General features: G+C 41.4%; 2 protein-coding genes across 2 annotated transcripts; one reads left to right on the forward strand and one right to left on the reverse strand.

Annotated features, from left to right (window-relative positions):
- Positions 1-1,931: 1,931 nt before the first annotated feature.
- LOC308378247 (carbonic anhydrase 1-like) lies at positions 1,932-9,253 on the reverse strand (the record flags this gene model as incomplete). Its single annotated transcript, XM_080855108.1, has 7 exons — positions 1,932-1,961; positions 2,637-2,792; positions 7,569-7,631; positions 7,742-7,831; positions 8,147-8,265; positions 8,737-8,919; positions 9,232-9,253. 7 exons carry the CDS (start codon positions 9,251-9,253, stop codon positions 1,932-1,934), a joined length of 663 nt encoding a protein of 220 aa, XP_080711234.1.
- A 5,597-nt stretch (positions 9,254-14,850) lies between these two features.
- Positions 14,851-20,676, forward strand: LOC308377931 (patched domain-containing protein 3-like). Its single transcript, XM_080854710.1, has 4 exons — positions 14,851-15,601; positions 16,224-16,351; positions 16,487-16,632; positions 19,034-20,676. Exons 1-4 carry the CDS (start codon positions 14,903-14,905, stop codon positions 20,572-20,574), a joined length of 2,514 nt encoding a protein of 837 aa, XP_080710836.1. The 5' UTR covers positions 14,851-14,902; the 3' UTR covers positions 20,575-20,676.
- Positions 20,677-27,863: the final 7,187 nt, after the last annotated feature.

Consider the following 27,863-nt stretch of genomic DNA (forward strand, 5'->3'; position numbering starts at 1 on the left):
TTGCCTGACTGCCTGACTGTTACTTAATTGGACAATGATATTCAAAAGGCCGATCAGACGGTCTAGTGGTAGAATCCGACAGAAAAAAACTATAACATTTACATTTAGTCATTTAGCAGACGCTTTTATCCAAGGCGACTTACAAGGAAACTGCAATTATACATCAGGTGCAGTTGTGTTTTTTTGGTTTTCTTTCTTTTTTTTTCCCCGTAGGCAGTTCGCTGCCCAAATCACCCTTATGGACAAGCCGCCTGTCAGGGCTGCTCAGGGATGGGACCTGAGTTGCTGGATTTGGGATCCAGTGATTCAGCCAAATGTGTAAATGAGGACCCAATTGCGGATTACTGTCAATTTGCTTTCTTTATTCTTAACAAAGATCTTGACAGCATTCAAAAAGGCTCAAAAAACACAAAGGATACTCCAAACAGCGAAAATAAAGATAATGGAAAAAGGGCAAACACAGGGAAGACTTCTTACCCTCTTCGAAATGCGGCAGAGAACCGCAACACCAAAACAAATAGAAATACACGAGAGCAAACTCACTTGACTTCGTGGAGACATCTAACACTACAGCAAAGAACAAGTGCAAAAACCCCAGTAGGCTACATATACCCAGCAGACAGACATCAAGTGGCTACATTAAGGCCCCGTCCCATTCATCTTCCCTTCACCCTACCACTTCATCGAAGTGGCCTTCACTGCGGATTGCCCCTTCACAACGGAGTGAGAAGTGTTAAGGGATTTAAATCTTTACCTGAGAAATGGGACACCACTCGATCACTCATATCCAGCTCCACTGTAGGCTACGTTTCACCAAAAACGCAAGGCAAACAGTGTTCCTATGTTTGCGAATTTGAACACACGTCAGGTTTTCAGGTTTTGGCAAACATACTGATATACCCACATGTCATAAAATAGCGTTTTTTACATTCTAATGTTAACGTTACTCGGCTACTCTCAGCAGCATAGACAGATGTTCATTTGTGAAAATAGCGATCTTTTTCTAACAATCATATTCTACTCAACTATAAGGAATATTATTATGCATAATGATCGGCTAAATATCCCGATATGTTTTACATTTTTTAATAGTTATTTGCGAAGATATCCATAGTTTTGTAAACTTATTTTTCTGCACTGGCAGCCATCTTTCTTCAAAATGTTTAGAGTCAGTTGGTTCCCTTCAGCCGTAGTCTGGTTCTGATCGCACTCCATTTGAAGGGGTCGTTTGAAGGGTTGAACAACACTTCCCCTTCGGTTCAAAAGAATTGGGACACCCTACCCCTTCACGCAAACGTGCAAACGAAGTGGAAGGGCGAAGTGCTAGGGTGAAGTGGTGGTACTGGGACGGGGCATAACAAGGACAAATAAGGAACAGGTGAGAACCAGCAATGGGAACCAGGTGAGTGAACATAACAGGAAACAGGTGAGGCAAACAAAGAAAACAAAGACACATGTTAACACAGAAAACACAAAGTCCTTTTGGCCACCAGATGCCGCCAAATCGTGGCTATGGCTACCACGATCGTGACACCGCCCCTGATGGCAGCCATCTTGAAGGGGTGACTTGAAGGATGCGCTGACCTTGCGACCATTCAGTGGCTGCGGGGGGCGGTGGTTGCCCTTCATGTAGCGTCGGAATATCTCCATCTGTCCAGAGAGAGAAAGAAGAAGAGAAGAGGAGGAGCAGGTGGAGGTAAAAAGTGAATTGGGGCAAAGACAGAGAAGGAAAAACAGTTCATCACCTGTCTATTCCTTTTTCGCTTGTTCTTTCTGTCAAGATGTACAACACCGCCCAGGAGAGTCATCAGCCTGGCTGCCTGCTGAATCAGTTTCTAAGTATATGGCATCAGCTGACCTCAGATGGCCAAAGCTACAAAGTGGAGGACAAAAAGACAGACAGACAGACAAACAGACAGACTGACTCTGTGTCACTCATCCTGCAGCATGGCAGCATGCCACTGTGGGAGAGGAAATTAAAAATGGCCACAGGGAGTTTGAGTACACACGGCTCTTGGCTTACCCCCTGAGTTGGAATCATGAGGGGTGTTCATTTTCAAATGGGAACAAGATAGCCACTGGGTCAGAGAGCTGGGGTGAGGGGAGGGAGAGAGGGATAGAGCGATAGAGAGAGAGACCGAGAGAGAAAGCGAAAACCTAGCTATCCCAGTTTTGTATCTGTAGTGTCGGGCTTCAAGGACAAAACTCAGACTGGTCCGAAGGTAAAAGAGGGCCCTCAGGCATAATTACATCTCTCCTAAATCTTTTGCCTACCTAAACCTCAACTGGACTGCATTTAGAGGCACTTAATAGACAGGCCTTCTCACTGGCTATGGAAATACAGAAAATGAGAACCCATGGATATTTTAAGCCACATGAATACACTATCAGCCAGACTCGTTTTCCAATACAAACATATACACATTCATGCTCGTGGATTTTGTAGGAGTAAGTTTAGGAATACTTTTCTGGACAGAAACTATTTTCACGGTTCTTTTCTTCCAAACAGAAACCACAAACCACAGAAATTAAACCTGAACTAATAATTTATGCAAGAATTTTCACAAAAAAAGGTTAGAACGTGAATTGTGGCAGTGTGTAGTAATTTGAAAAACTCTCCACAGATTTCATTCTACCTGAGCAGGGCTGACACTGATTGACTCCTTGCAGACAATCCAGGTGACGCTCTCAAAATAAGGATCTGTGGTCAGGGAGCCAGCATATGTCCAATAGTCCCTAGATCTAGGAAGGAGTGTGGACGGGTCAAAGTTCGCGAAGGAAGTCTTGGTGCCCTGCGGGAATAGACAGAGGAAACAGAGGTAAGATACATGTACTGTAGAGACCAGAGGTGGGAGGATTAAGCAGAAGTTGTACCCAAGTAAAAGTACTAAAATAATGACGTGGGTAAGAGTAAAAATGTGTCTCATAAATGGCTACTCAAATAGCAAGTAACTTCAAATGGCATTTATTACACCTATAGCCATATGTATTAAATTCAAATGTGGGGTTGTGCCCATAATATAAAACAATTCTAAGAAACACAACATTACACTAGCCCCTTATACATGTGTCAATGTGATCCGATCAGATCGCGTGTAATCCGATCAAAACTCGTAATGCGCTTATAATTGCCTCATGTAGCACACGCCTAAATGTGATCCGGTCGTTTTTCCAACGATGTCTGAGCCTTTCGAGAGAGGTGGTCTACGCCGATCGTTCAGCTCAGAAAATGGCGTGTCAAATAAGGCCGATGTGACGGCGGTGACAGCCTGCGTGGAGATGACCCCAGCCTCTTATAGGGAGTGCCAAGGCAGGGCTCACTCACAGCGAGTGATCTCAGGGGAGTCATGGTCTCATGTGCAGAACATATTTTATGTGAATAAAGGTTATCTACATGACTTTTTATACCTCTAATCAACTCGGTTTGTTGTTTATATGCTACACGAATGCCGTGAGGTCAAACGGAATAGTGTAGGTCTTAACTGGAGCTCAACTCAACTCAACTATTACAGCTAGCTTGTCGCTATCACTAACTGAAAACACATTGGAACACATAGTGGCTAGGTAGGTAGTTGCTAATAAGTAACATATTAGTAACATAAAAGTAACACATCAGCAGTAATGAATCAACTGTACTGATATTAAATGTACTACTAACATGCCATTCTCAAATTAAAGCCAGTGACATGAGTAATAACGATTAACGAGTTAACGATGGATACCGACAGTTAGCATACCTAGCTAGGTTGCATTACCATTGGATGTGAATGACAGTTATGCTAGCTCTTGCTAGCCCTTGCTATACCCAAGAAGAAGCATTGTTTCCGAGGATTTTCACTTGACGAGCGCGGGCAATACAGTCATCTGGAGAGTTCAAAATTATACTAAACGAAGGGAAAGCTACTGTATGGAGATATTTCTGCTTAGTAGACAATGCAGATTCTAATAAGGCTGTTGGATATGTCCAATGTAAGGAGTGTGAAGTTTTAATGAAATATGATTGATGCAACTCTCGTTCTCCACAACAACATGGATAAACCTGGATGGTTGGATGTAGTTTCAGAACGAACGTCGGCGTGCAAAAAGATCTTCAATGGTAAGTCTTGTCTGTTGTGCCTCTGTTGGTTTCTCATAAAACGTGAGTTTTATTTAAGCATAGCGTGTGTAGTGTGTAGCTATTTCATTCCGAGATGGCAGGGGAGTAAAATGCTCCGCTGCCAAAATAGATTACATGTTTTTAACTTCGGGGTTAATTCCCTTTTCTTTACGTCTGCTGCTGGTTAGTAAATACAGACAGCCGGAAAGGTTAACAAACGGAATGAAATAGCTACACATTACACACGCTATGCTTTAATAAAACCCACCTTACTCACATACTGGTAAACACTGTTACAGCGGGTGTATCAACTGTACCCATGTCTCAACTGTACTAATACCACTGTCAATTATGGATTCAGTAAAAGACGGAGCAAACACAGTTTTCTACCGTTGTTGAAACACATCCACGCATAGACTCGTTTTCTTTCCGTCTGAGAGTGGTTATTCAAAGAAAATATTAAGAACTTTATAGCTTACTGATAGAAAGAAGGGAACTTTTAGCCACTACACTGCCTTTGCACAATGCGGATCCACGTTGATGTTGTTAGTAAACAAACCAGGTGGGAGCACATCTCCGTCGTCTTTGCGCATGCCCAAGGCAAGGTAACCGGATCACATTTTACACATGTAGACACGTAACGACAAGAGCAGATTCCCTTAAAAATTTTCACACCTACACGCAAATACGATACGATAAATTGACCCGATCACATTGACACATCTATATGGGCCTATAAGACATCTGCATATTCATATTCTACCTAAAACTGTATGTCTAGATACCACAATACCCTTTAAGGCCACCAAGTCTTGAAATGTCTCCTTTGTAGCATTAAAAAAGGCCACAGAAATCTCAACTCAGTTAAAATGTGATGTAAGGACGAGAAGCTATTCAAAGTGGAAGGGAGGTGGTGACATCCAAAACAGTCCTCAACATTTCCCACCATCCAAGAGCTAAAATCACAGATCAGGCTTTTCGCGACTATTTTAATAGTTAATAGTTATTTTAATAGACCTTAAAAGGTCGAAATATACTTGTATGACTTCATTACTCCGGGGTCACGCAGTTCCCTCATTGGACTTGTTTTAATTTATGGTTCTCTGACAGTTTTGGGTGTTGCAAAGCAATAATAATAAAAAAAAAGATTGCGGACCTAACTCTGTAGATGGTTGTATTTGTACATAAAAGTTGTTAAACGATTTATTAAACGTTTCCGAGAAATAGACTGTACTATGTAAGAACCCAGTTATTGTTACTGAAAAATACGTCTGAGGGGATTTGCGAGGTGTCTGAGCCTGCTATCTAATGTTGGAATACTACTACCCACGACGGAGACGGATAGTTAAAAAATTTGAGAGGTGCACGTCAGGCCACGGAAAGGTGCTCAGAGGGGGTTTGCCGCGACGGAGAGCGCTCTGTAAATGTATACCATAAATTGGGCTTAAGTTATTTTGGTGTTTAATCTTTCCCTGTTTTCCAAATACACTCTACCACAACATTATAGGCCCTACCAAGAAAGTGGTTAATGTTATCATTAACTAGACGTAACGCAAAGCGTTACAAAATATGCCCGCCGAACTGTTCAGTAGGTTTTGGCACAGAATGAGTCATGGTTGTCAGTGTGTTTGTGTGTTTTTATGTGTTTTGTGTGTGTAAATTGGTTTGTGTTTCATTTTTATGTATTAAAGGAATTATTTGTGATAGATTTTGATGATTTGGCTATGTAATGTTTTGTGTACTACTTTTTTGTGGATTGTTTTGGTATATTTTTCTTTTGCAATGTAGTTGCAGGTAAAAAAAAAGAGGTGTGGAGTTTCCAACCACCAACAGGTGGCGCTATAGGTGATATCGGTCAGGCATATGTACGCGTTCGGGCTGGATCCAGTCTCCAACCTAAGACATTTTCTCTGGATCAAACAATGTACGCAAGAGTTATAAGAGACTTTGTGTTTTGTGGCAAGCACTGGCAAGTTGGCAAAGTTTGAGGGTCTGCCACGCCCACACCTTCTGACTAATGAGAAAATCTTATATAACTTTTAGTCGCCCATGGCTGAAGAGTAGCCGGACCACATTTCAAGGCGTTACCATTAAATCTGTCAGAGGAGTTCGATCAGATGCGAGGTGTGCAAACGCCGTCAAAACGCATCTTCCACTCAAAATGGCCCACTTCCTGTGGACCTGCCACCATGGCGTCAAGAGACTTTTTGGTGCGTCCATGAAGACGTGTACCGAATTCCGTCAAGATTCGCCAAAATAACCCCAATGCGCAGGTTTTTTTTGCAATGTTCTAGGGGGCGCTACAGAGCCATTTTGCTCCATTCATGGACAAAAACTCTACCGAAGATAGACGGTTACAGGCTTGATGTCCCTGGCAAATTTGGAAATTTTTGCTTTTTCATTTTTAACTAGGTGGCGCTATACATGTAATGACTGGTTATGGTATGGGTTGACATGGCCCCTTGACACAAACATACAAGAACAATTTTGCCCTCCAAGGCCCTACGGTTCTCGGGATATTCGAAGAAAACTGTGTCGCGCCACCTACAGGCCAGTTGGTGTATAATCATATAAATCAATGTATTGCAGGCCCCCCTGTGAACGGAATTCCACGAAACTTAACGTGCAGTCAGAAGGTGTCATAATGATCCCACACCTCCGATTTCGTGCAGTTCTGACCTTGTCAACTTACAATTCAAATGTTTTACAACACTCCATTTTTGCTTTTTCATTGGTAACTAGGTGGCACTATACATGAAATAAGTGGTAGTGGAATGGTTGACGTGGCCTCTTAAGACCAACATACAAAAAAAATGTGGTCCTCCTAAGCCCTACGGTTTTCGACTTATTCACAGAAAACTGAATCGCCCCACCCTCTTTAAAAGGGGTCCAGTCCGACGGGGGTGCAACGGATCAAAACGAAAATCAGTGGTACCACGCTAATCTAGTAAGGCTACATGCCCACCAAATTTCGTGCACCCCGGTGTTTCAGTGTCCCGGAAATCGTTGACAGAAAATCGGCAAACGGAGAGAAAAAAAAAAAAAAAAACTGACTAAACGCTGTCGCGTGGCGGTAATAATAACTTTATTCTACTGCCATCATTAAGTTTGAACAAACAGCGGGCTGTACTTGAATGCTTAAACAGTAACTTAAAGAGGTACAGCAGACCTAAAAGGGTTTATTTGAGCTGTAAACTACGTAAATTACATGACCGTACTGTACAGATGAAACACATTAATGCTGGTGGTATTATTGACACATATAGACAATTTGTATAAGAAATTTGCATTTTATGTGTTGAAAATGGCTCACAAACTAATCTTCAGTTTAAAATCATCCTGAACCTTGCAAAGCCCATGCTGATGTAGAGTCGACCATTTGGGACTTCTCTGCATCATGAAATGGGTGCCACCCCAACCCCCACCCCCATGAGCGTGAGTCTCAGCTTATGGCCCCCATACTCAGTCTTACCTTGGCTTTGATGGCATCAAAAGCATCAAGAAGCTTCTGGAGCTCAGGATTGTCTGCCCCAATCTGAACAAAAAAGCATTCAAACGTTTAACTGACAGAACACAGAACACAATGGGCTAGTGGTGCTGCAGTGCAAACGTGGCATTGATGGGGAAGGTTTCAGTGGTACCAACCTCCAAGAAAACTCCAACTACAGCAAGCCCGTCATCATGATTGACAGCGTCTTCTTTGACATATTTGGTGTTCCAGTGCACCAGATGCAGCTGAGGCCAGAGCAGAGGGCAACAAGTTCATGCACCTCTCACGTCTTTGAATACATATTTGCCAATAGCCAGATTTAACAACCACAAAAAATTCAACTAGACACAGTGTGTGGGGATACACCACTATACAGCACACAACAGGCATAGCAAAGATGAATATTTGTATTTCTTTCAAACAGTGAGTAAAGACAACTGTAACTTTTACAAGTCTGAAAGTGGAATTATAATAACGCTTAGAAATGTGTTAAGGGGAAGACCATGCTAATTCAGAGATGAGAGTATTCGAGATTTCAGAAGTATCTGTGCCGCCCGTACCTCAGCTGGGTACTTGGTTCCAGCCACAGTGTGCTCGGAGCCCTTGTCGTCGCTGGCCCCCCAGTGGAAGTGGAACTGCTTCAGCCTGTAGGTGCCAGAGATCGGGCCCCCGGTCAGAGCTGTCCATGCAGCGAGGAAGAGAGAAAACAGCAGAGGGCACATCAATGATGCCGCCCAGATCCCCTCTGGCATTTTGTTCCAGTTCTCAAAAATCACACACATACACATGCATGCATACACAGAAACACATACACACACCTACACACACAAACACACACTCACGCAGATTCCCACAAACATGCATAGGGACACTGGAGCATGTTCTGACGTCACAGTTTCACAATTAAACACACCGAACTTCTCTCACATGCTCTATAATATTTTATTATCATGGTGAGCGAGTGTGCCCCAGCTTCACCTGCTTGTTAGTCGCTTTTGGGGTAACATCGTATGTCAAATGAATTGAAAAATTGATTTGAAAAGGCCTACAATTCTACTGACTTTTTGAACAACTTTGCATATCTGTGGACAACTGTTGCCATGGTTCATTACGGGGGTGAAAGGAAGGAAATAAAAGATGCATCACAAACTTGAGCTATTGCTTTGGTCGTCGAAGGTGACTTGAACAGAATGGCCATCGTTGATGAAGTCAGCTGGGTAGGGATCGTAATTCAGTGTGAGCGCCTTCAGTGCTGCGTCGAACGCTGTCTCCCCAGGTACAATATAAATGGGAGACTGACGTTTTCCACTTGTGTCCGTGCATGTGTCGGGTCCTACAATAGTAAAAGGGATTAATTGGAGCAAGAGACAGTGACATCTATCATGTGTTGCCAATTGATTGTAGCTTACTATTTAAAAAGATGTATATACTAAATAGAGGACATTGTTAATAGAATATGGCGATACAATGTCACAGGTACTCTTACGATGTCAAAATAACACGTAGGACTGCAGACAACTGGAAAACCATACCAGATTGATTTATTCAGTTGTGACCATAGTTTTCCCATTCATAACATAAGCTGTAGGCTACTCTCTGAGATAAAGATAACCTTAAGTGCCAGTGTAGCCAAACCGCGTCTTACCGTATCCCCATTCGCCAGGCATTGTTACCAATCGAAAGTGAGTGTTTTAAGCTGTTATCTCCTGAATTGCTTCAGCCTTGAGAACGCACTGACAGTCTCCGTAAATAGATCGGTGAGGCTGGTTTATATAGGGTCCAGCTGGATATTATGTCGCGCATGCTGAAGGGGTTTGGCCACATGATCGCAACAACGCAAATTAATGTGTGAGGCAGGAGGAGTTCAATGCTCTCTCTCTCTTTCTCTCTCACCCAAACACACACACACACACACGCACACGCACACGCACACACACACACACACACGCACACACACACGCACACACACACACACACACACACACACACACACACACACACACACACACACACACACACACACTCACACACACATACACACAGACAGTCAGAGAGAGAGAGAGAGAGAGAGAGAAAGAGAACGTGCGTGCGTGTGTATGTGTGTCGCTCTTTTTTATTTTAGTAATTCTCACACGTCAGTAATGTAATATTTTGGATAAAATAGGTGGGACAATATAAAAATGCCATAGCAATACAGAACCGCTCAAAAGTGCCTTGACAGACCTAGGACCCCAGAGGGTTTATTTAACTGACAGACTTCCATCTCTGGTCACTGGGCAGACTGTCATTGATGTTGCACTGTCTTGCCACCACTCTCGCACTCTCATAAAACAGAAGAAATGCGTAACGCTCCACCTGGAAAATCCGACATGCAACACGGCTGCCTGTACAATCCTTTTGTATAATATGATTTGACTATAAAGGTGTTAAACAAAATGCTTTGACTTATATTAGTCATGTTCCACCTCTTATTCATCGTGTCTCGGTGGGTTGTGTCATTGCCATACCAACGCGTCCTCGCTACGCACTCCGCGCTCAACAAATCTCAAACTTGAGGAGCTTTGACTCTTATTTACAGTTTCCCTGTTACCTCTGTTTTTTCTCCAATGTCAAAGAGCCATCTGACAAATGCATTTGTCCTTTGACATTTTTTTTCACTGCACGTACCTGCACTGTGATGCTCGATTCCAGCAAAGATAAGCACAGCCTGCGGGAGAGAAACTGCATGTACCCCAGTTAAATTGTTTCCGTGTGAGATTCCTTTCGATCAGGAAATCCCCCACATCCTGAAATACAAGAGCAGGAATGCAGGTCCCATATACAGTTTGCATAGAACACTAAATGTATTTATGGACATAGAGCGCTCCCCATACTATCCAAAGAGTTTAGTTGGGTGTTTAGGTGGAGAATACTAAAACAATCTTTAAATTAAGTGAAATACTCGGAATAATATGTGATGTCATTAGGACCAGATTCTCCACTATCAATCTTTGACCCCGTCTGTCATCTTTTATTTTCATCATTGGGATTTACAGAACACTTACCTTCCTCAAAGTCATCAATAGGGATGTCATTCAACGGGAGGGTTTTGTTCTAAGCTCTATTCTTAATTATGTTCTATATGTGGTCGTTGGAGTCAATTTAAACGTCCTTCACAAAAACAGTATTGGGAATGGTTTGGTGGACTCAAAAGAATACTGATTTCTGTTCTCATGAACTCAGTATTTGATCTAGTAATTGATGGATTGATGGAGGAACTGCCGAAAAGAATGTCCAATGCACTCTTCCTGATGTTAAAGAGTTAATGTTCACCTGATTTACGTGTCATTGCACCAAGGAACTCAGTTCCACATAGTTGAGTGTTCGCACGAAATGTCTGACATTGACAAGTGGGCTCCAACAAAGAAGTTAATTAATTTATAAGAAAAAATGTTGTTATGCACAGCCTGAGGAAGATAAACTGCATTAACCTCAGGGGAATAGTTTCCTTGTGAGATCCTTTCCGACCAGGAACCCAATCAAAACTAGAGGGGGAGAAACGGCCCTAAATGCAGGTTATATGTGGACCGAAGTATAAGTATGATCAAAATGTCACAGGTAATATAGCCAGTATTAGTTCTTTCCTCTCCTTTGTTGAATGATTTTTTTCTGGGAAAATAGGTGTCAATGTACACACAGAAAAAAATAGTTTAGAATACATATAGTTTAGATCAGTGGTCTCAAACTCCCGGCCCACAGGCCTAACACAGACCGCCAATCGATTTCATGCGACCCCCCACTTGATATCAAGTTTTAGTATACAGCTCCTCAGCAAGTTGCAAAAAGTTCCATTGACTTAAATGGGTCACCCCAACATCATTGGCAAAGGGTTTTGTGCTACTAATTCATATCTTTAAAATCATTCCGCAATTAGTCCAGTCATTTAATGTAGCAGAAATGAGACGTAGGCATAGGCTGAGACAAAGTGACTCTAAAATGCAACTATAACAAACACCTTTATCAAAAGAGCATCTTCCATTGCCTGGCAATAGAACCCAGGTCAACTGTTTGCTTTTTAACAACACTAACCATTGTTCCACTGATCACACATGGGAAATTTGCTACACTCAAAAATGCCATCTACTGTATTGTGATAGGCAAGCCAATAGATAAAAAAAGTATTTTTTTGGTGTCATTACAACAGCTTGCCTGTAACTGTAAATTTCACTTGCATCTGCTGGGCACTCACAAGTGTGCTGCAATGAAGAAGTGAAACATGTTGTTAAGCACAGTATAAGGAAGAGAAACTGTATTAATACCGATGAGATTCTTACCGACAAGGAACCTAAAGACACCCTGAAATACAGGATCGGGAATGCAGTCAGACAGTTCACATGCACACCTGTCATTAATGTTTGATATTTTTCAGGATTAAGATGTAACACTAAAGGTTTTTGTGGACATACAGAGCTCCCCAGACTATCCAAAGAGTTTATTTGGGTGTTTGGGTGGATAATACTTAAAAGTCTTTTAATAAAGTGAAATACTCAAATAATAGGCCTACGTATGTGGTGTCTAGGACCAGGAAAAGGAAAGATGCATGAGGCGATATTTCATCTGGGCAAACTTTTCAGCCACTAATCCAAGTCCACTAATCCATGAATGAGATTTTAATTGATAGTGCATTTAACCTCTGTTGCCCCGTGGTATTGTGTGTTACTAATGTCTCACTCCTATTCAGTGTTGAAAAGTGTCTCTCCGACTCAGCAGTGGTCACATTGCCATGTTTTTCTCTTGATCCACTACGTTGAAAGAGGTTTTTTTTGTCCTTTCCTGACTGAATGAGGTTGAAATCCTCTGGCTGGTATGTTCCCAAACAGTTAATATCTAATTGTTGTTCTTATGGCAAGGTATAATTGTAACTTTCTCGAACTGATTCATTATTCGGCCCTTCTATTAGAAGTGACTAAATGTGATAACAAACAGTGGCGAGCTGTGTAGCAACACCAACACTGTAAACAACATCTACTAAACGTCTGAATATTTCATTCTGCTATTTTTGTATCGGCTGTGTGACCAACATCATCATGCCCTAAAGCTCATAACTGAAAGCGCACACAGTGTTTTCAACTACTACCTTGGTTTAACAAATGCTGAGGGCCCGCCCCCACACTCACCAAAGGAAGACTGCTAGTATAGGGAGTTTCTCCACCAGACACGCCCCTCCCTGTGATTCCTCGCCTTTGCCTTTGATTCCTCGCCTCGCCTTTAGCCTACGGAGATGGTGTATGTATTTTTTAGGCTTGGTGCCTCTAATGGATCCCGTGATTGTAGTCAGTGTCCACCCTGGTGTCCATCTTAATTGATCCGCTGTCTGTACCATCCCGTTGCTTGCCAGTCATACTTATACTCCCCACTGATTATCTATGCTATGGACTATATGTATATAAGCTGTTGTCGGATTATTTATGTATTTTGACTATATGTATGCTGTTGTCTATTTATTGCTCCCTACTATTCATCAATTCATTTATTTAGGGATATGTGGAGTGCCCAACTCTTTATTTTGGCTCTTTACCCTGCCTTTTATGATATAATATATTTAAATAAAATATAAGACCATATTGGCTGTACTCTCCTGATTCTGTTGTTATTAATCATTGCCCCTTTGAGGGGTGGCATATTCTGCTACATTAGCGCCCCCTGGTGGTACACTGTATCACCTACACACCCTTCACACAAAGACCAATAACAGCACAATGAGCTACCTTGCTGACTGGTGTAATTTGGTGATCTATATGGTGGCATTGTGCTGTAAACCCTGTTCTAACATTTCTCAAGGTTTACTCATGTGGAGTGCAAAAATACATTTGAACATTCTTGGTTGCTAACGGGATTAATAGCTGTTTCCCTCCCCATCGTTTGGCTGTGTATCAAAACTAATTTTAAGATGTTATAAAAAAATAGTTGTCTACAAAAACATATAAACCTGCATAGTGTTGCTGTTAAGACTTAACGTGGTGTACACATTACCATTCAGACAGTGTGTAAGTATATTTCACCATGGAAAGTGTAGAAAACTCTCCACTAGTTTAGGGGCAAACAGGGTCCGCATGTGTATTGGAGGAATCCTTTGAAGGAATCTAGAGGATGCACTTGGAGTTACAGGATGTTTTGGAAGTTGACCTATCTGCAAGAAAGGGGGAGTATTCCTTGTTTCCCAAAAACTTCATTGATTTTTAGCTGACCCATGCATTGGAATGTTGATACTGACAGTAGTGTTAGGTGAAAATTCACTCAGGACTCTGGAGTTGCATTTGAGTATATTTATTAAAGAACACACATTCAACTCACCCACATCCTGGCAGGCCAGAGAGAGGCATGGCCCACTCAGAGAGAGAGAGAGAGAGAGAGAGAGAGAGAGAGAGAGAGAGAGAGATAGAGAGAGCCCGGGCTCACTTCCAGACTGCAGCAAACGAGAGGGAAGCAAAATAAAACATGTCTGGCTTTTCGATTTTTTTTTCAGACAGATTAGGACGTTTAAGTGAGCTTTCATTCTTATACATAACATTTTCGTCTTTTATAACCAAAATAACATTAGGACCATCCGTGGCAAAATTATTCAGATCAATGCTCTCTTTAATCAGTAAACAAGTGTAGATGTAACAAAGGGCCCATACTATATTTTTAAAGAGACACTAACTGGCATTTCTCTCTCATACCTCCGTCATTTTAAAAACATATCTGAGGTCAATGGTTGCTCGTATGATAGGACTCCTTTTGTCTGTTAATAATTTGTCAGCTGTTATACTGGAGCAATGCTAAAAACAACTTGGAAGTTCATTTAAATGGTACGAGCACCACACAAAAAAAGGCGTAAATAATTAAACTATGTTTGAAAATAAATGAATAATACTGTTGTAACTTGGCACTGTCTGTGGACATCCATGCCAGAGTAAAAAGCCAACACATCGTTTTCACCACATGAGTGCCTTCTGTTGTTACTACCCTGTTTGCCCTGTGTGTGCTACAGGTCATTGTGCGAAGGCTCTCTGTGTGGTAGTGTGAGCAGTTTCTTGAACAGAGAAACTTTTGTGTCTCTCAGTAAAGCAGAGATGATCTCCCCTGATGGCACTAGATGGCACTAGTGAGCCATTCTCCAGCATAGGAGAAATATGTGGATTGGTTCTGCGCCTATGGTTCTTGGGAGGACTTTTGCTAACGGTCACTTGTGTGCATTCCACACCCACCCCATTGGCTAAAACGAAAGCGCTCAGATCAGATCTGCCTTGATTCCTTTCATGGGATCAGGGTAAGCAAATAGTTAGAAACTCAAAATGTCTAACTATAACACAAACTGTATTGAAAAGCCTATCGCGACTGCCTTTCAAAAGCTTGGACGCTGCATCGGTAAATATCCGTGGTTGTTTTTGATTGTTCCTCTACTGATATCTGGCATTCTCGGAGGAGGATTTTACTTTCTCCACCAGAGAGAAGTACATGACATCGAAAACCAATTTACACCCAGAAACGGCCCAGCAAAGGCGGAGAGGGCATTTGTCAAACAGCATTTTCCACATCGCGAAGAATTTTCTTACTTTAGGCTCTACACCGAGGGCGTCTACGCGTCGTTGATTATAGTGGTTAAGCCTAATATACTCACAGTTAAGGCGTTTCGAGAAATAATTAAATTAGATGAAACCGTGAAAAGTCTCAAGACTAGTAAAAATGATACCTATGCAACCCTGTGTGCTAAGGAGAAAAGCAAATGTGTCTCGAACGAGGTTCTAGATATTGTAAACTACGATGCGAGCAACATTGAAAATTTGACGCTAACTTACCCTTATCATGGAACCACAAGGACATACTTGGGAGAAGTTGTAGGCGGCGTGAAATACAGACCAGCGACCAAGGAAATAGAAACAGCCAATGCAATAAGACTGTTCTACTTCTTAAAAGATGATATCGAAAATGACACTGATGCCTGGCTGAGGTTGTTCGTTGACACCTTCACATCGGAGAACTTAGCTGAACTGGTAAGCCCACCATTGACGTATGTGCAATTTGTGTCTACATGATCATGATGTGCACAGATGATGATATATCAAACACACACACACACACACACACATCCCATGTGTTAGGCATAGTCTCTAAAATGAATTATAAGGGTATTAGGCTACATCCCTACATTCTAAACACTGCTTTAATCAGAAATCTGACAAGTACCCATAGGGAAACCTTAGGATCTTTTTGGGTCAAAGTTTTTACTAGGGTCAAAAACGATACTTTTCTGCAGTTTCTTTGCAGTTATTCAGATAAATAATATTTGTAACTAAAAATATGGGGAAACAGGGCCCAGGCAAAGTTTCTGTTAGGTGAACATTAACACAAGCAGGGAAACATTAATACATTCTAGTCTCAAATGGAGCCTTAAACACAGAATCAAACATTAACCATACTAACACACACACACACACACACACACACACACACACACACACACACACACACACACACACACACACACACACACACACACACACACACACACACACACACACACACACACACACACACTGCATTATGAGGAAAACTATTCTGTAATTAATTTGTAATGTGCCTGTATGTGCCTGTTCCATAAAATGTTTGTTGCAGGGCTCCATATCAGTGTTCACCACGCTGTCAAGGGAACAAGAGCTGAAAAAGAATGCCAGAAGTGCGACCAAGTTGTTTTCTGTCACATATTTTTTGACTATCGCCATATCAATTATTTCTTGCCTAAGGTATGTCATCTTCCCTTATAGCTTAGACTGAGTATTTACTTAGATGATGCAAGAAATGTATTTCAGTTAACCTGCTGGTCTTAACTGACTATGGTGCCTAATTTTGCGTGGTAACAATCTGCCACTTGTTTTCAGGTTGGACTGTGTGAGGAACAAGGTCACCGTTGCCACTTTTGGGGTGATTTCTGCAGGACTGTCTGTGCTGTCCAGCTTTGGACTGCTTTCGTATTGTGGGATGCCATTTGCAATGGCTGTGGCAACCTCTCCGTTTCTGATTCTTGGTAAGATTCCAGATTGTGGTAGATGGATAACTTCTATCTTTCTTTCAAAGTGTCTGATATGTAGACCATGGACCTATTTTTCTGTTGTATTCACTGAATTATACATTGAGAGGGGGAGAACAATATACTTCAAGTTGACTTAAAATTGGTGAAAATGTAAATGGTTTTATTTACTGAATTAATATATTCAGCTAAATGACTGAAGGCTATATGAGCAGCCAAAGAGAAACCTTAGGATGTTTTAACCTGGGCCCAATTTTACCATCCTTTTAGGTCCAAATATTTACAAGGGACAAAAACAATCAGAATTGGTCCTGTACTGAGTTAGGACGCTATAACCGGAAACCGCAAAAACAGCTATACAATGTAATCCCATGGGGCATGCATCCGCGTGAAAGTAAACCGCTTCTTTTTGCCACGTACTGGCTCTTAATGTTTTTATAAGTGCCTGACAACATGGGAAGGTAGAACATGACAATAGAAAATTTCAACAAAAATGAAACGCAATATATCGCTTTGCTTAAAGCTTCACAATACATCGGAATATATTAAATATAAACCCCTGTATCATAATGGATATCATATCGCCACTTCTTGCCAATAGAGAGTTTGTATTGATGGCACTCTCTCGCTAGAATATACCCCCTCAGTCGAACTGAATGGCAAAACATGCTGCAGTATGGTTGGGGAAACTGCGAAACCAGGAGTAAAACAAGTGATTATCTGCTTAAGATAAAGGAAGCTGGATTCATCAGTGATCCCTATAACTTACCAAAGAACCAGTATAAGTATAACGAATGTGCGTCTTCCGTATCACTACGTAATTGCTGCGTGCCTGACGTCAGTCTTTTTTGGCACCAGTCATTGGTCGCCTTCAGTCTACGCTTCAGTTTTTGAGAGATCATGGTGGCAGCAGCGGAGTCCGACTTGGTGGGGAAAGAGACGGAATCTACACGTTTCCAAAGACCAAAGGCATCAAAAGTATGGGAGTTTTTCAAACAAGCACCTAACAAAAGGGTGGTTTGTGCACTCTGCAAAGTGTCGATGGCTTATCACAGCAGCACCACCGCTATGCGCGAACACCTCAAACATACAGGTGTTGTTGTGGACGATAGACCGCCAGAAAAGCCAAAGGTGTTGTCTATTCATGTTTATTAAATTGCCGTAAGTTTAAATATCTTTTGTCATTGTAGCTGCTAAATACACGCATTATTAAAGCCATAAAGTTGTCTGCCTGCGACCTTAGAATTTCCATCGGATACGTTTTTACGTTTTAAATAACAGAAAATGTGTTAGTAATAGAAAAATAGTCATTAGTGGCAGCCCTAGTGACAATATCAATACACAACACCTCTAAAGGCTAAACGAGGGCTAACTGTCTAAACTTGAACAGAAAACGACCTGGGAGTTGCAGACTTAGGAAACTGAATGGCGCAAGAGTTGGAGCGTAAACCTACGTGAGGTGCGGAGACTGTAGATCTCGAGGTCATGTCGCCTTGCGATAAATTGCATAAGTGATGTGAGACCAGACACCGGAGTGAGGGGAGTAAAATAGGAGAGTGCAAGGTGTGTGTGATCCAAACCCAGGTGAGAGTGAACCAAGTGCAGCTGGGCGTGTTGTAGGCGGAGGGGGCGTGGCAGAAGCGAAGTTCAGCGCAGACATGACACTGGGAGAGCAGATCCTCTGGTAGTTTCCAGAATTCCTGAATATGCTGGGCAATTGGGTGGAATAGTTTGCCTCATTGGCCTACACATTCGGCCTAGCAGATCTTCTGCGAAAGTCTACTGATGTGTTCCATGTGTTACAGTAATTCAGCCAGATCATCCTGAAGCATTAATCACAGATTACAGAAGTGATGGGTGACACTTCCTTAAAAAAATACTAAAAAAAGAGGTTGCTTACATTCGCTATAAAGCGGTACTGCACATGATGGCCTTCTCAGTCTTTTCAAAGATACTTGCCTCTGAAAGCTATATTTAAGTGATTCTCTCATCACTCTTCCCCTTTAACAAACTAATCTAAAAACTTGTTCCAAACTGATCTGGCCTTGTAAACTGTTATATTCTTGTTATACAACCAGACACAGTGCTGTCATCTTGGGTCAGATATTTCTAGTAATGCTCTTAATTATATACTCTCCTTCTAAACCGAAAGAGAAAAAAAGGGCCGTCATCTTCAGTGGCTGATAATGACCTCTACTCCTGATATATATGTTCCATGTCCAGACAGCATGCAGAGCACACAGTTATCTCAGACAACTCAATGATGTTTCTTTTTAAGTCATGGTCGATTTACTAACAAACTCGGACAATTTGGGGAAACGTCTGCTGATTATACAAACATATTAGGACACCAAACAAATTAAATGTGGAATTTTGCTTTACAAAACCCCCTCCATAGGTGTTGGTGTGAATGATATGTTCATCATGATCAAATGCTGGCAGAGGACGAAGGTTCATGACAAGGTGGAAGATCGCATGGCAGAGACGTACAAGGAGGCAGCTGTCTCCATCACCATCACCTCTCTTACTGAAGCCCTGGCCTTCTACATTGGTCTCTTAACGCCATTTCGCTCTGTACAGTCCTTCTGCATGTACACCGGAACAGCCGTCCTCTTCTGCTACATCTACAACATCACGTTCTTCGGGGCCTGTCTGGCACTGAATGGACGAAGAGAGAAAGGCAACAGACACTGGCTGACATGCAGGAAGGTTGAAACTCCAGATAGAAACAAGAAGAGCAATGCCTGCTCAGTCGGTGGTGCTTATGATCCTGACACACGTGCAGAGGAAGACACGCCCATCAGTGTCTTCTTCAAAAAGCATTATGGACCATTTTTGACAAAACGATGGAGCAAGGTCTTTGTTATTTCACTCTATTTTGTATATGTGTGTGTTAGCATATATGGTTGTTCTCAAATGAAGGTGGGTATTGATCTGAAAAATCTAGCTACAGATGACTCATACGTCGGTAAATACTATGATAATAAGGATCACTATTTCAGGGAGAACGGCCCATTTGTTATGGTAATCGTGAAAGATGCAACATTTCAGTATTGGAATAAGGCTGCACGAGATGGTCTCTTGGCTTGTGTTAGAGAGTTTGAGAATTCAGACATGGTGGCCAAAAACATGACTATTTCATGGCTTGATTATTTCATGACGTATGCAGATAATGTAAACCTGAATATCTCACAGAAGGACAAATTCATGAAGTTTTTACCAAGCGCCCTTAAACTAAAAGGTTTAGGTGAAGATGTTCATATTCAAAACGATATGATTGAAGCTTCCCGAATGTTTGTACCAACAGTTAACATCAGGACTTCAGTAGATGAGGAAAACATCTTGAATTTCTTTAGAGAGACTGCTAGTAATTGTAAGTCTAAAAATGGGGTAGACTTAATGGTCTATCACCATACCTTCATTTATTTTGATCACTATGCAGTCACTGTTAGCAATACTATCCAAAATATTGGAGTAGCTACTGCGGTGATGCTCGTAATTTCTCTTCTGTTGATTCCAAATCCTCTCTGTTCTCTCTGTGTGGCCTGTGCCGTTGCCTCTGTAATAGTGGGTGTAGCTGGTTTCATGGCTTTGTGGGATGTTAATCTAGACTCCATCTCTATGATCAATCTGGTAATCTGCATTGGTTTTGCCGTGGACTTCTCTGTGCATATTTCCTATGCTTTTGTGTCAAGCAATCAGAAACACGCTGATGACAAAGCTGTAGATGCTCTCTATAACCTTGGCTATCCAATAATCCAGGGAGCTTTATCCACAATTGTTGGTGTTATCGTCCTATCAGCAGCAGAGAGCTACATCTCCAGAACCTTCTTTAAGATCATGTTTCTGGTGATCTCATTCGGGGCACTTCATGGTATTGTGTTCATCCCGGTGTTCCTGACATTATTTTGGGTTTTGTCGGGAAAGTGTAAGAATTGAAAAGTCCAATCCCATCATGAAAAATTGGCAAAAATTTCAAACAATGGAGATAATTGTTAAAATTGGTTCTCCATACTGGGAGCAGGGGCTGGCATAAAATGGAATGGCAAAATGTTGAATGTGTAAATATTGAATTAGTAAAATCTGAGATTTGGCATTTATTTTTCATGTTGCTGTTAACTAGTAACTAATTCTGTATATACAACATTTTCTGAGATTAAAAGGTTTTGTATGCAGAATTGCTTTGCTTCATAACTTGAAATAATAAAGTTATGTTTGATTGTAAAGGTTGGTATGCAGTGAGTTGTTTATGTGTATGTGCGTGTCCTCATGTAGGCTACTGATCCCTGCTGATTCAGTAACAAAATGGAAAATGGGCAAGGCAGGGAAAAATGGGAAAGTTCTATTAAATTCTAGCAAAAAGAAATTTGAATAAGTATGCACCTCTGCTATAGTTGTAACTATGAAAAGAAATAAAGAAATAACTGAGAGTTGCTCAGCTGGCAATAAGGGTGGAGAAATGTGGCTTTCCGCCAGGTGGTTTGATGTGTATAGAACAACTAATAACATTGAAAATGCCATTGCTAAAACAGATCATGAAAGAGCAGGACAAATAGTAGAGTAAAGAACCACCATTTCAGGCTGAGTGTGTGGTGTTACAGTCATGGGAACAGAGTAAGACTGTAGGGAATGATACAATAGATAGAAGAGTGAGACTGCATGGAATTAATAGGGTAGGGCTGACACCCTGTTGTGCAGTGTGGCCAGAACGATCCCAGTTCCCCTTACTGCCATCGACAAGCAGCCATAGCTGAAGACACACCGGACACCAAAGCCCAACAGAGTCCACCGGGCGGAGCTCAAGAGGACGTCCCTCCTTCGAGGCGAACGTCCCTCCTTCGAGGCGAACCCGCTGCCCCAAACCAGCAGAGGGCAACAAAAGGGAGTCGTTGGCTCCTCCTCCTTCAAAGACCCCACACTGCTTGATTCCATTTCCAGTCTATGAAGACCCCGATGTATTTCCCACTTACTCTCTGTACCCTCTGTGTATACCCATGGAGAGAAAATATGTTGTGAAGGAGTTACAGAGTTTGCATAAGATAGCAATGCTGAAAGCCATGAATTACTAGATCACTATGAAGTGAACTCAGACCAATGATGATAAGGTGAGAGTCTCACTAATGTTTGTTTTGTTTGAATTGATTAAGGAGATTATTTACTGTCAGTCACAGGAATAAAACAAAAAACAGTCAGATATTCCGGTAAGGTTCAGTATTTGTCTCTGAAAATGGTAGAATTAAAAGTTAAGAGTGGTAAATATTAAAAACTAAACATAAAGGAATGCACGTTGTCTAGGTTATTTTTCAAAATGTTTTTCTCTTTCTCTCCTGTTCAAAGAGAAGTTGTGTGTTGTGAGAGGCAGTGGGGAAGATGCAGAAATTCACCCTCCCCTCACTGCTCCTCAAGTTCTTCATCTGTCTCCTCCTCCTAACCCCTCCCCTCACCCTAACCCTCCCCTCCCCTCCCCTCCCCTCACTGCTCCTCAAGTTCTTCATCTGTCTCCGCCTCCTAACCCCTCCCCTCCCCTCCCCTCCCCTCACTGCTCCTCAAGGTCTTCATCTGTCTCCGCCTCCTAACCCCTCCCCTCACCCTAACCCTCCCCTCCCCTCACTGCTCCTCAAGTTCTTCATCTGTCTCCGCCTCCTAACCCCTCCCCTAACCCTCCCCTCCCCTCACTGCTCCTCAAGTTCTTCATCTGTCTCCGCCTGCCATAGACGGCACTAGGACAGGAAACAGACAGAAAGGAAGGAAAAGGGAGGGGGGGGGGGGCACCACCCTACTCTTGCTGGTTCTCTCTCCCTCTCCTGCCTCCTGGTCTCTCTCAGTGAGGATAGGGGGATAGGGGGATAGGGGGGGGGGGGGGGGTTGGCAGCATTGAAATAGATCTGGAGTCATGCCTATCATTAGGACCATGATGGCCAGAGTGTTTAATTCCTCAAGCGGATCCTGAGATGGAACCACCATGGAAGGAAGGAGGGGAACCAAAGTTTCAACAAAGTATGGGAATGGTTATGAACAAATTTAATGTCTTTTATTTCTTTCCTGGTTTTATTTTGAAACGTTTAATAAAAAAAACATAGAGATAGAGGCATGAGATGGTAGAGTGCCATACAACATGTTCGTGTTTAGAACACAGCCTGTGTGGATTTACTTTGTGCACTCTAACAAACATGTTGTGTGGGGTTAGATGATTAAAGCCAGATGAGTTGAATTGATTCCCATACCAAGTCGACTGAATAGTTTAAATAATCTGATTAGTTAATTCACGGCTACAGCTGACTGCAGCAGATTAAATCCCCTGTGTATTCCCTGCCCTGGCAGAAGAGGCATGGGAGATTACAATCAACAAATTGCATTTAAGTGTTGAATGGATGGAGTGGGTGTGTGTACTTGAACCCCTGAGGAATGGCTGAAATGACTGAGAACGCAGAACGTCACTGATTTGGAAGATTATCACTTTAATGTGTGTGGCTGAAAGGAAATGGTTCAGTTCTTGTTGAGGTTGGGCATATAGTGGCCAAGTTGTTTGAATTTTTTTCACGTCATAAATACGTCTGAAGCTGGGAAAACTATTACGGAAGTTTTTATTCATGTGGGGTCTTCTCAGACAGTTGACCATGTGCTCGCAGATGTAGGAGATTGTTGTGACCTATTGTACCAAGTAGTTTTAGAGCTGAGGAGGATGAATATCTCAAAACTATGTGTAGAGTGGTGACCTACCAGCAGAGGGGGACAAAGTACACAAATTGATTACTTGAGTCAACGTCAAACCTCTGGTGAAATATTACTCTTACTGTAGTAAACAAGTGAAAGTTGTTCAGGCAAATTATCACTTGGGTTAAAGTACCAAAGTGCTCAAGTAAGTACTCAAAAGTACATTTTCTTTTTAATGTCAATGCATTGTTGTATTATTGTGTGTGTGTGTGTGTGTGTGTGTGTTGAATGAGGAATGAGGAAACTACACCATAAAACACACACACTCTTATCGCTAACAGAAACTAGTGACCTTAATTTAGCAGGGTCAAATGTGCTTTCTTGAACTTTCCCAGAACAAATTCATGTTCATATTTACCAATCTACAGTCCATGCATCTTTGGTCGGTCCTACAGAGGTATGCCCCTGCTAACGAGATACGCCCCTGCTAAAGAGGTACGCCCCCGTTTTGAACTATGTTAGTTGCATGGTAAAAACTGTGCATGTTGGTTTCTATTTTGATTTACTGAGAGAGGGTGAGGAGTGGGTGAGAGAGAGAGAGGAAGAGAGAGACTTGAATAACTGAATTTAATCTTCTGTGGCATGCATACATTGTATTTACCATACCTTTTCATAATTAAGTTTAAAAACTTTGTAGTGGGATGTGCTTTGAGGTATTGTGAACATACAGACTGCCATTTTCTTGCCTAACATCAAACTCTGAATCTCCCCACAGTGACTGTGCTCCAGCAACCTGTTCCACACTTGGCTCTGATGACAATCTGGCCCAGTGCCTGTGGGACCTCAGCTGCAAGATGCTCAATATATCATGGGACTAAACAAATGCCTTAAAAGCTGCCACTGTTTGTTAACCACTGCAAAACCACAAAGCATGTTTCTAATGAAAAAAGTTGCCTACTAATTATTAAGTAATTTTGATATGTCATCATGCCCTAGCAAACCATTCCTTTCTTGAAGATGTTGTTTTGACTTACCCTGACATGTATCTGATTTGCAAATATTGTCAATGGTTATATGGTATATTTCAATAAACATGTATGATAACATATTGTAAAGGAATGTTCATATCAGATTATTTAAAAAAGATGTTTCATTTTAATAAAGCTAGAAATATCTGTATTTAGGGGACAGCAGGTGTGTAATTCATTTGTATCAGTATGTACAGATATCACAGTTTTTCTTACTTGCTTACACACATCTTTTGAAAGCTTACCTCTTTTTTCAAAACTCTAAACACAAATCCCGAAACCAAACACCCAAAATGCAAAACCCTACATATTTCCTGCAAAATGCTACTTTCCCTTCAAAACAATGGCATGTCTACTCAAAATGGTATTTTGTGTTCAAATGACACAAACAGACCATCATATGAGTAGATAGTTCTAAGCAATCATTGAAAACGGATGTGGTTAATGGAAAACAATACTATGAATGGGAAAACACCAATATAAAGGCCTTATCAGGAGGAGCATGGCTATTATGGCTGTACGCTTACTCCTGTCTTCATAGCCAATACAGGGAGGGGAAGGGGAATTCAGCAGGTATTACTTATGAAGAAATAATTCACATAAAACAAACTCTTTGGATCAGAAACACCCAAATGAGGTATCCACAGCTATGAGGAAATGTTTAGAAGATATGGTCACAATAAGCCCATATTGATAAAGCACATATTGAGAGTCAGACTCAATGTATCCCTTTGTAGAATGATTGATGATTGAGCTTTTTGGAAATACACTGCACCTCACACTAAAGCTGTGTATTTGCTTTGGAAATATAATATTTATTTAGGATTTTAGAAATACATAAATGGTGCATTCATATCTTGATGAATGTGACCATGACCATGTATGGATAGTCCGCCAACAAAGAGTTCACAATTGTTTGAGATCCAAGTTGATAAAATCTAATGAGCACGCCAAACTTGAAGAACAAATAGCAGTATGTGCTTAATGGAAAACACTACTATGAATGGGAAAACCCCAGTATGAAGGCCTTATCAGGAGCATTATGCCTTTTCATGTTCAGTGTTACTGTACGCTTACTCCTGTTGTAAAATAAAACTACAATGTTTTTACTCAAATATAAAACAACACACAAATATATACAGTAGTTACACCAAAAATATGTCTAATTTTTTTCTAAAAGTGCTGTAGCCTATACATCACAGCAAACACAACTGGATGCGTAAATGATTTGCACAGAACAAACGATACAAAATAGGTCAACAACACTTTGTATTTGTTTGATTGTTAGAGCATTATTTTCCAGAACCATATTGACTATTGCAGTCTCCTGTTCAGTCGTCAAGACACGCTCCCTCCCACCCAGTGGTGGTAATCTTTCAATTCTGCAAAATATATAAATACAGTACAATGTCAAATACTTTAAATTAAAAAATACTTTGCTCCTGATAAGGTATTCAAACTACTGTTTTCCTGTCAAAGTAGTGTTTCTTACCTATTCCTTCTTCTGAATGTCTGGAGAATGGATGCAACTGAGAAGCGGCTTATGTTTGTTTGATCCCTCTGGCCAGCCTCCTGCATGGTCAAACCATGGTTGACCACATGGTCGACCACAGTGGCCCGAAACTCATCAGAGATAATGGCTTTCCTTCTTGCTCTTCCTCTTTCTCCTCCTCCTCTTACTCTAACTTCTCTGCCTCTCTGATCACCTCTCACTTCAACATTGCCATCCATTGTTCTCCAAACCAGGAGCTGACCTGTTGCCCTTATATTGCTAAAGCTTTGATTCCAAATTGCACAACAGCCTTGAAAATGGAAGTTTTGCCATTTGAATGGCAGTGTCTGAACACAAGTATTTGGCATAGATGAAGTGTGCAAAATAGAGAGGATTATGTTTAGTGTTTTGAAGAAAGAGTGGTTTACAATTGAAATCTGGGTCTAAAGCAGATCATTGTGTGTAGTGTTTTGAAGAAAGTGTGGTTTACAATTAAAACTTGGGTCTAAATAAGCTAGTCATATAATATAAATAATGTATGAGTTTCACTTTTTGAATCGAATTACTGAAATAAATCAACTTTTAATTTATTGAGCTGCACCTGGCGTTTTTTGCGCCTCCTTCTATATCTCCAACTGATATTTTGACATTAAAAAGTAAATCTATCGAGGGTAAAATGAGCCAAAAATCGAAAGAGGAAGGGGTACATACAGTACCTCCTTTTTCTGGTGTTGTCAGAACATGCTAGCACATTGAGGTGTATGGTTACAGTGTGTGTGTCCAAGCAACTTCGCTGAAAAAAATAATGAAGAGGCAAAAGCCATCCAGCATGTTTGTGTCCTCTTCCTATGCTAAACTGTTCTGGTCGAATTAGCAATTTTATGTATGAATTTTTTATTGTCCAACTGAAAGCAAATGCAGTAAAGATTTTGTCATTCAGTTCATCACATGGTTTTGGTGTTGTGTAACAAGGCTGAAATGCAAAACCTTTGTTCAAAAAATATGCAAATATTCAAATTCATCATCACAAACACAAGTTTCTCCCATTTACAGTAATTACTTAAGAAAACTATCCCAACAGACAGTTTTCAAACAATTCTTAACCCATTTGTTGGGTAGGGTGTACATAAAAAAAATCCTGAATGTCTCCTTTTTCTGCCTCCATGACTTTCTGTTTCTAACCCATTCTCTGGTTAAATAATTAATCCCACGTGGATGATGAGTTTCACACTCCTTAGTTACTGTCTATAGAGGCAGGATCATGAGTCATCATGAAGGGGCTGGTGTGTGAGGTCAAGTCAGGTTAAGGCAGGATACACTAAAAGACTAAGTTAAATGGTCAATTAGATTGCTTAAAAATATGTTTTTATATCTTATTCTTCTGTTGTTGCCTCTGGTAGCGGTATGTATTCTAACTCACGAGTATTGAAAGGCGTGTGTCTTGGACGCCTTTTAGAGGTGTTACGGGTCTAATTTGATGAAATACTGATGAAGGAATGGGCCTGAAAACCCCAGTGAAATGCTATTTGTGGCAGCTTTGTGGTTGCTGTTGCTGTATCACCCTCATCAGGTTCTATGGTTGGGCTCTTGTATTTAGCCCTTGTGGACTACAGACAGTGCATGCTGTACTGTAAATGAGGGCCTTTATGGATCCCGGGTACAACATGCAGCAGGTGTTTCGGCTGTCTCCAGCCAGTTATGCATTGTTGTAACTATGGTTGGGCAGTTTTTATTGGTGTGGTTGCAAGCTATGAGTAATTGCATGTGACAGCCAGAGGAGTCAGAGGTGTGTGTGTGTGTGTGTGTGTGTGTGTGTGTATGTGTGTGTGTGTGTGTGTGTGTGTGTGTGTGTGTGCGTGTGCGTGTGCGTGTGTGTTTGTGTGTATGTATGTGTGTGTGTGTGTGTGTGTGTGTGTGTGTGTGTGTGTGTGTGTGTGTGTGTGTGTGTGTGTGTGTGTGTGTGTGTGTGTGTGTGTGTGTGTGTGTGTGTGTGTTTGTTTGTGGGTGTGAAAATTCACCCTAGTTACAGTACTCCGGAGCTGCATATAAGTATA

The sequence above is a fragment of the Sprattus sprattus genome (genome assembly GCF_963457725.1).
Source record: "Sprattus sprattus genome assembly, chromosome: 17".
In the NCBI taxonomy this organism is placed as follows: domain Eukaryota; kingdom Metazoa; phylum Chordata; class Actinopteri; order Clupeiformes; family Clupeidae; genus Sprattus; species Sprattus sprattus.

Excerpts from the sequence above, each read along its gene's own strand:
- LOC308377931 (XM_080854710.1), top strand. The coding sequence starts at position 14,903 with ATGTCTAACTATAACACAAACTGTATTGAAAAGCCTATCGCGACTGCC. Across the intron at positions 15,602-16,223 it reads CGGAGAACTTAGCTGAACTG|GGCTCCATATCAGTGTTCAC; the intron begins GTAAGCCCACCA and ends TGTTTGTTGCAG. Across the intron at positions 16,633-19,033 it reads CTCTCCGTTTCTGATTCTTG|GTGTTGGTGTGAATGATATG; the intron begins GTAAGATTCCAG and ends CCCCCTCCATAG.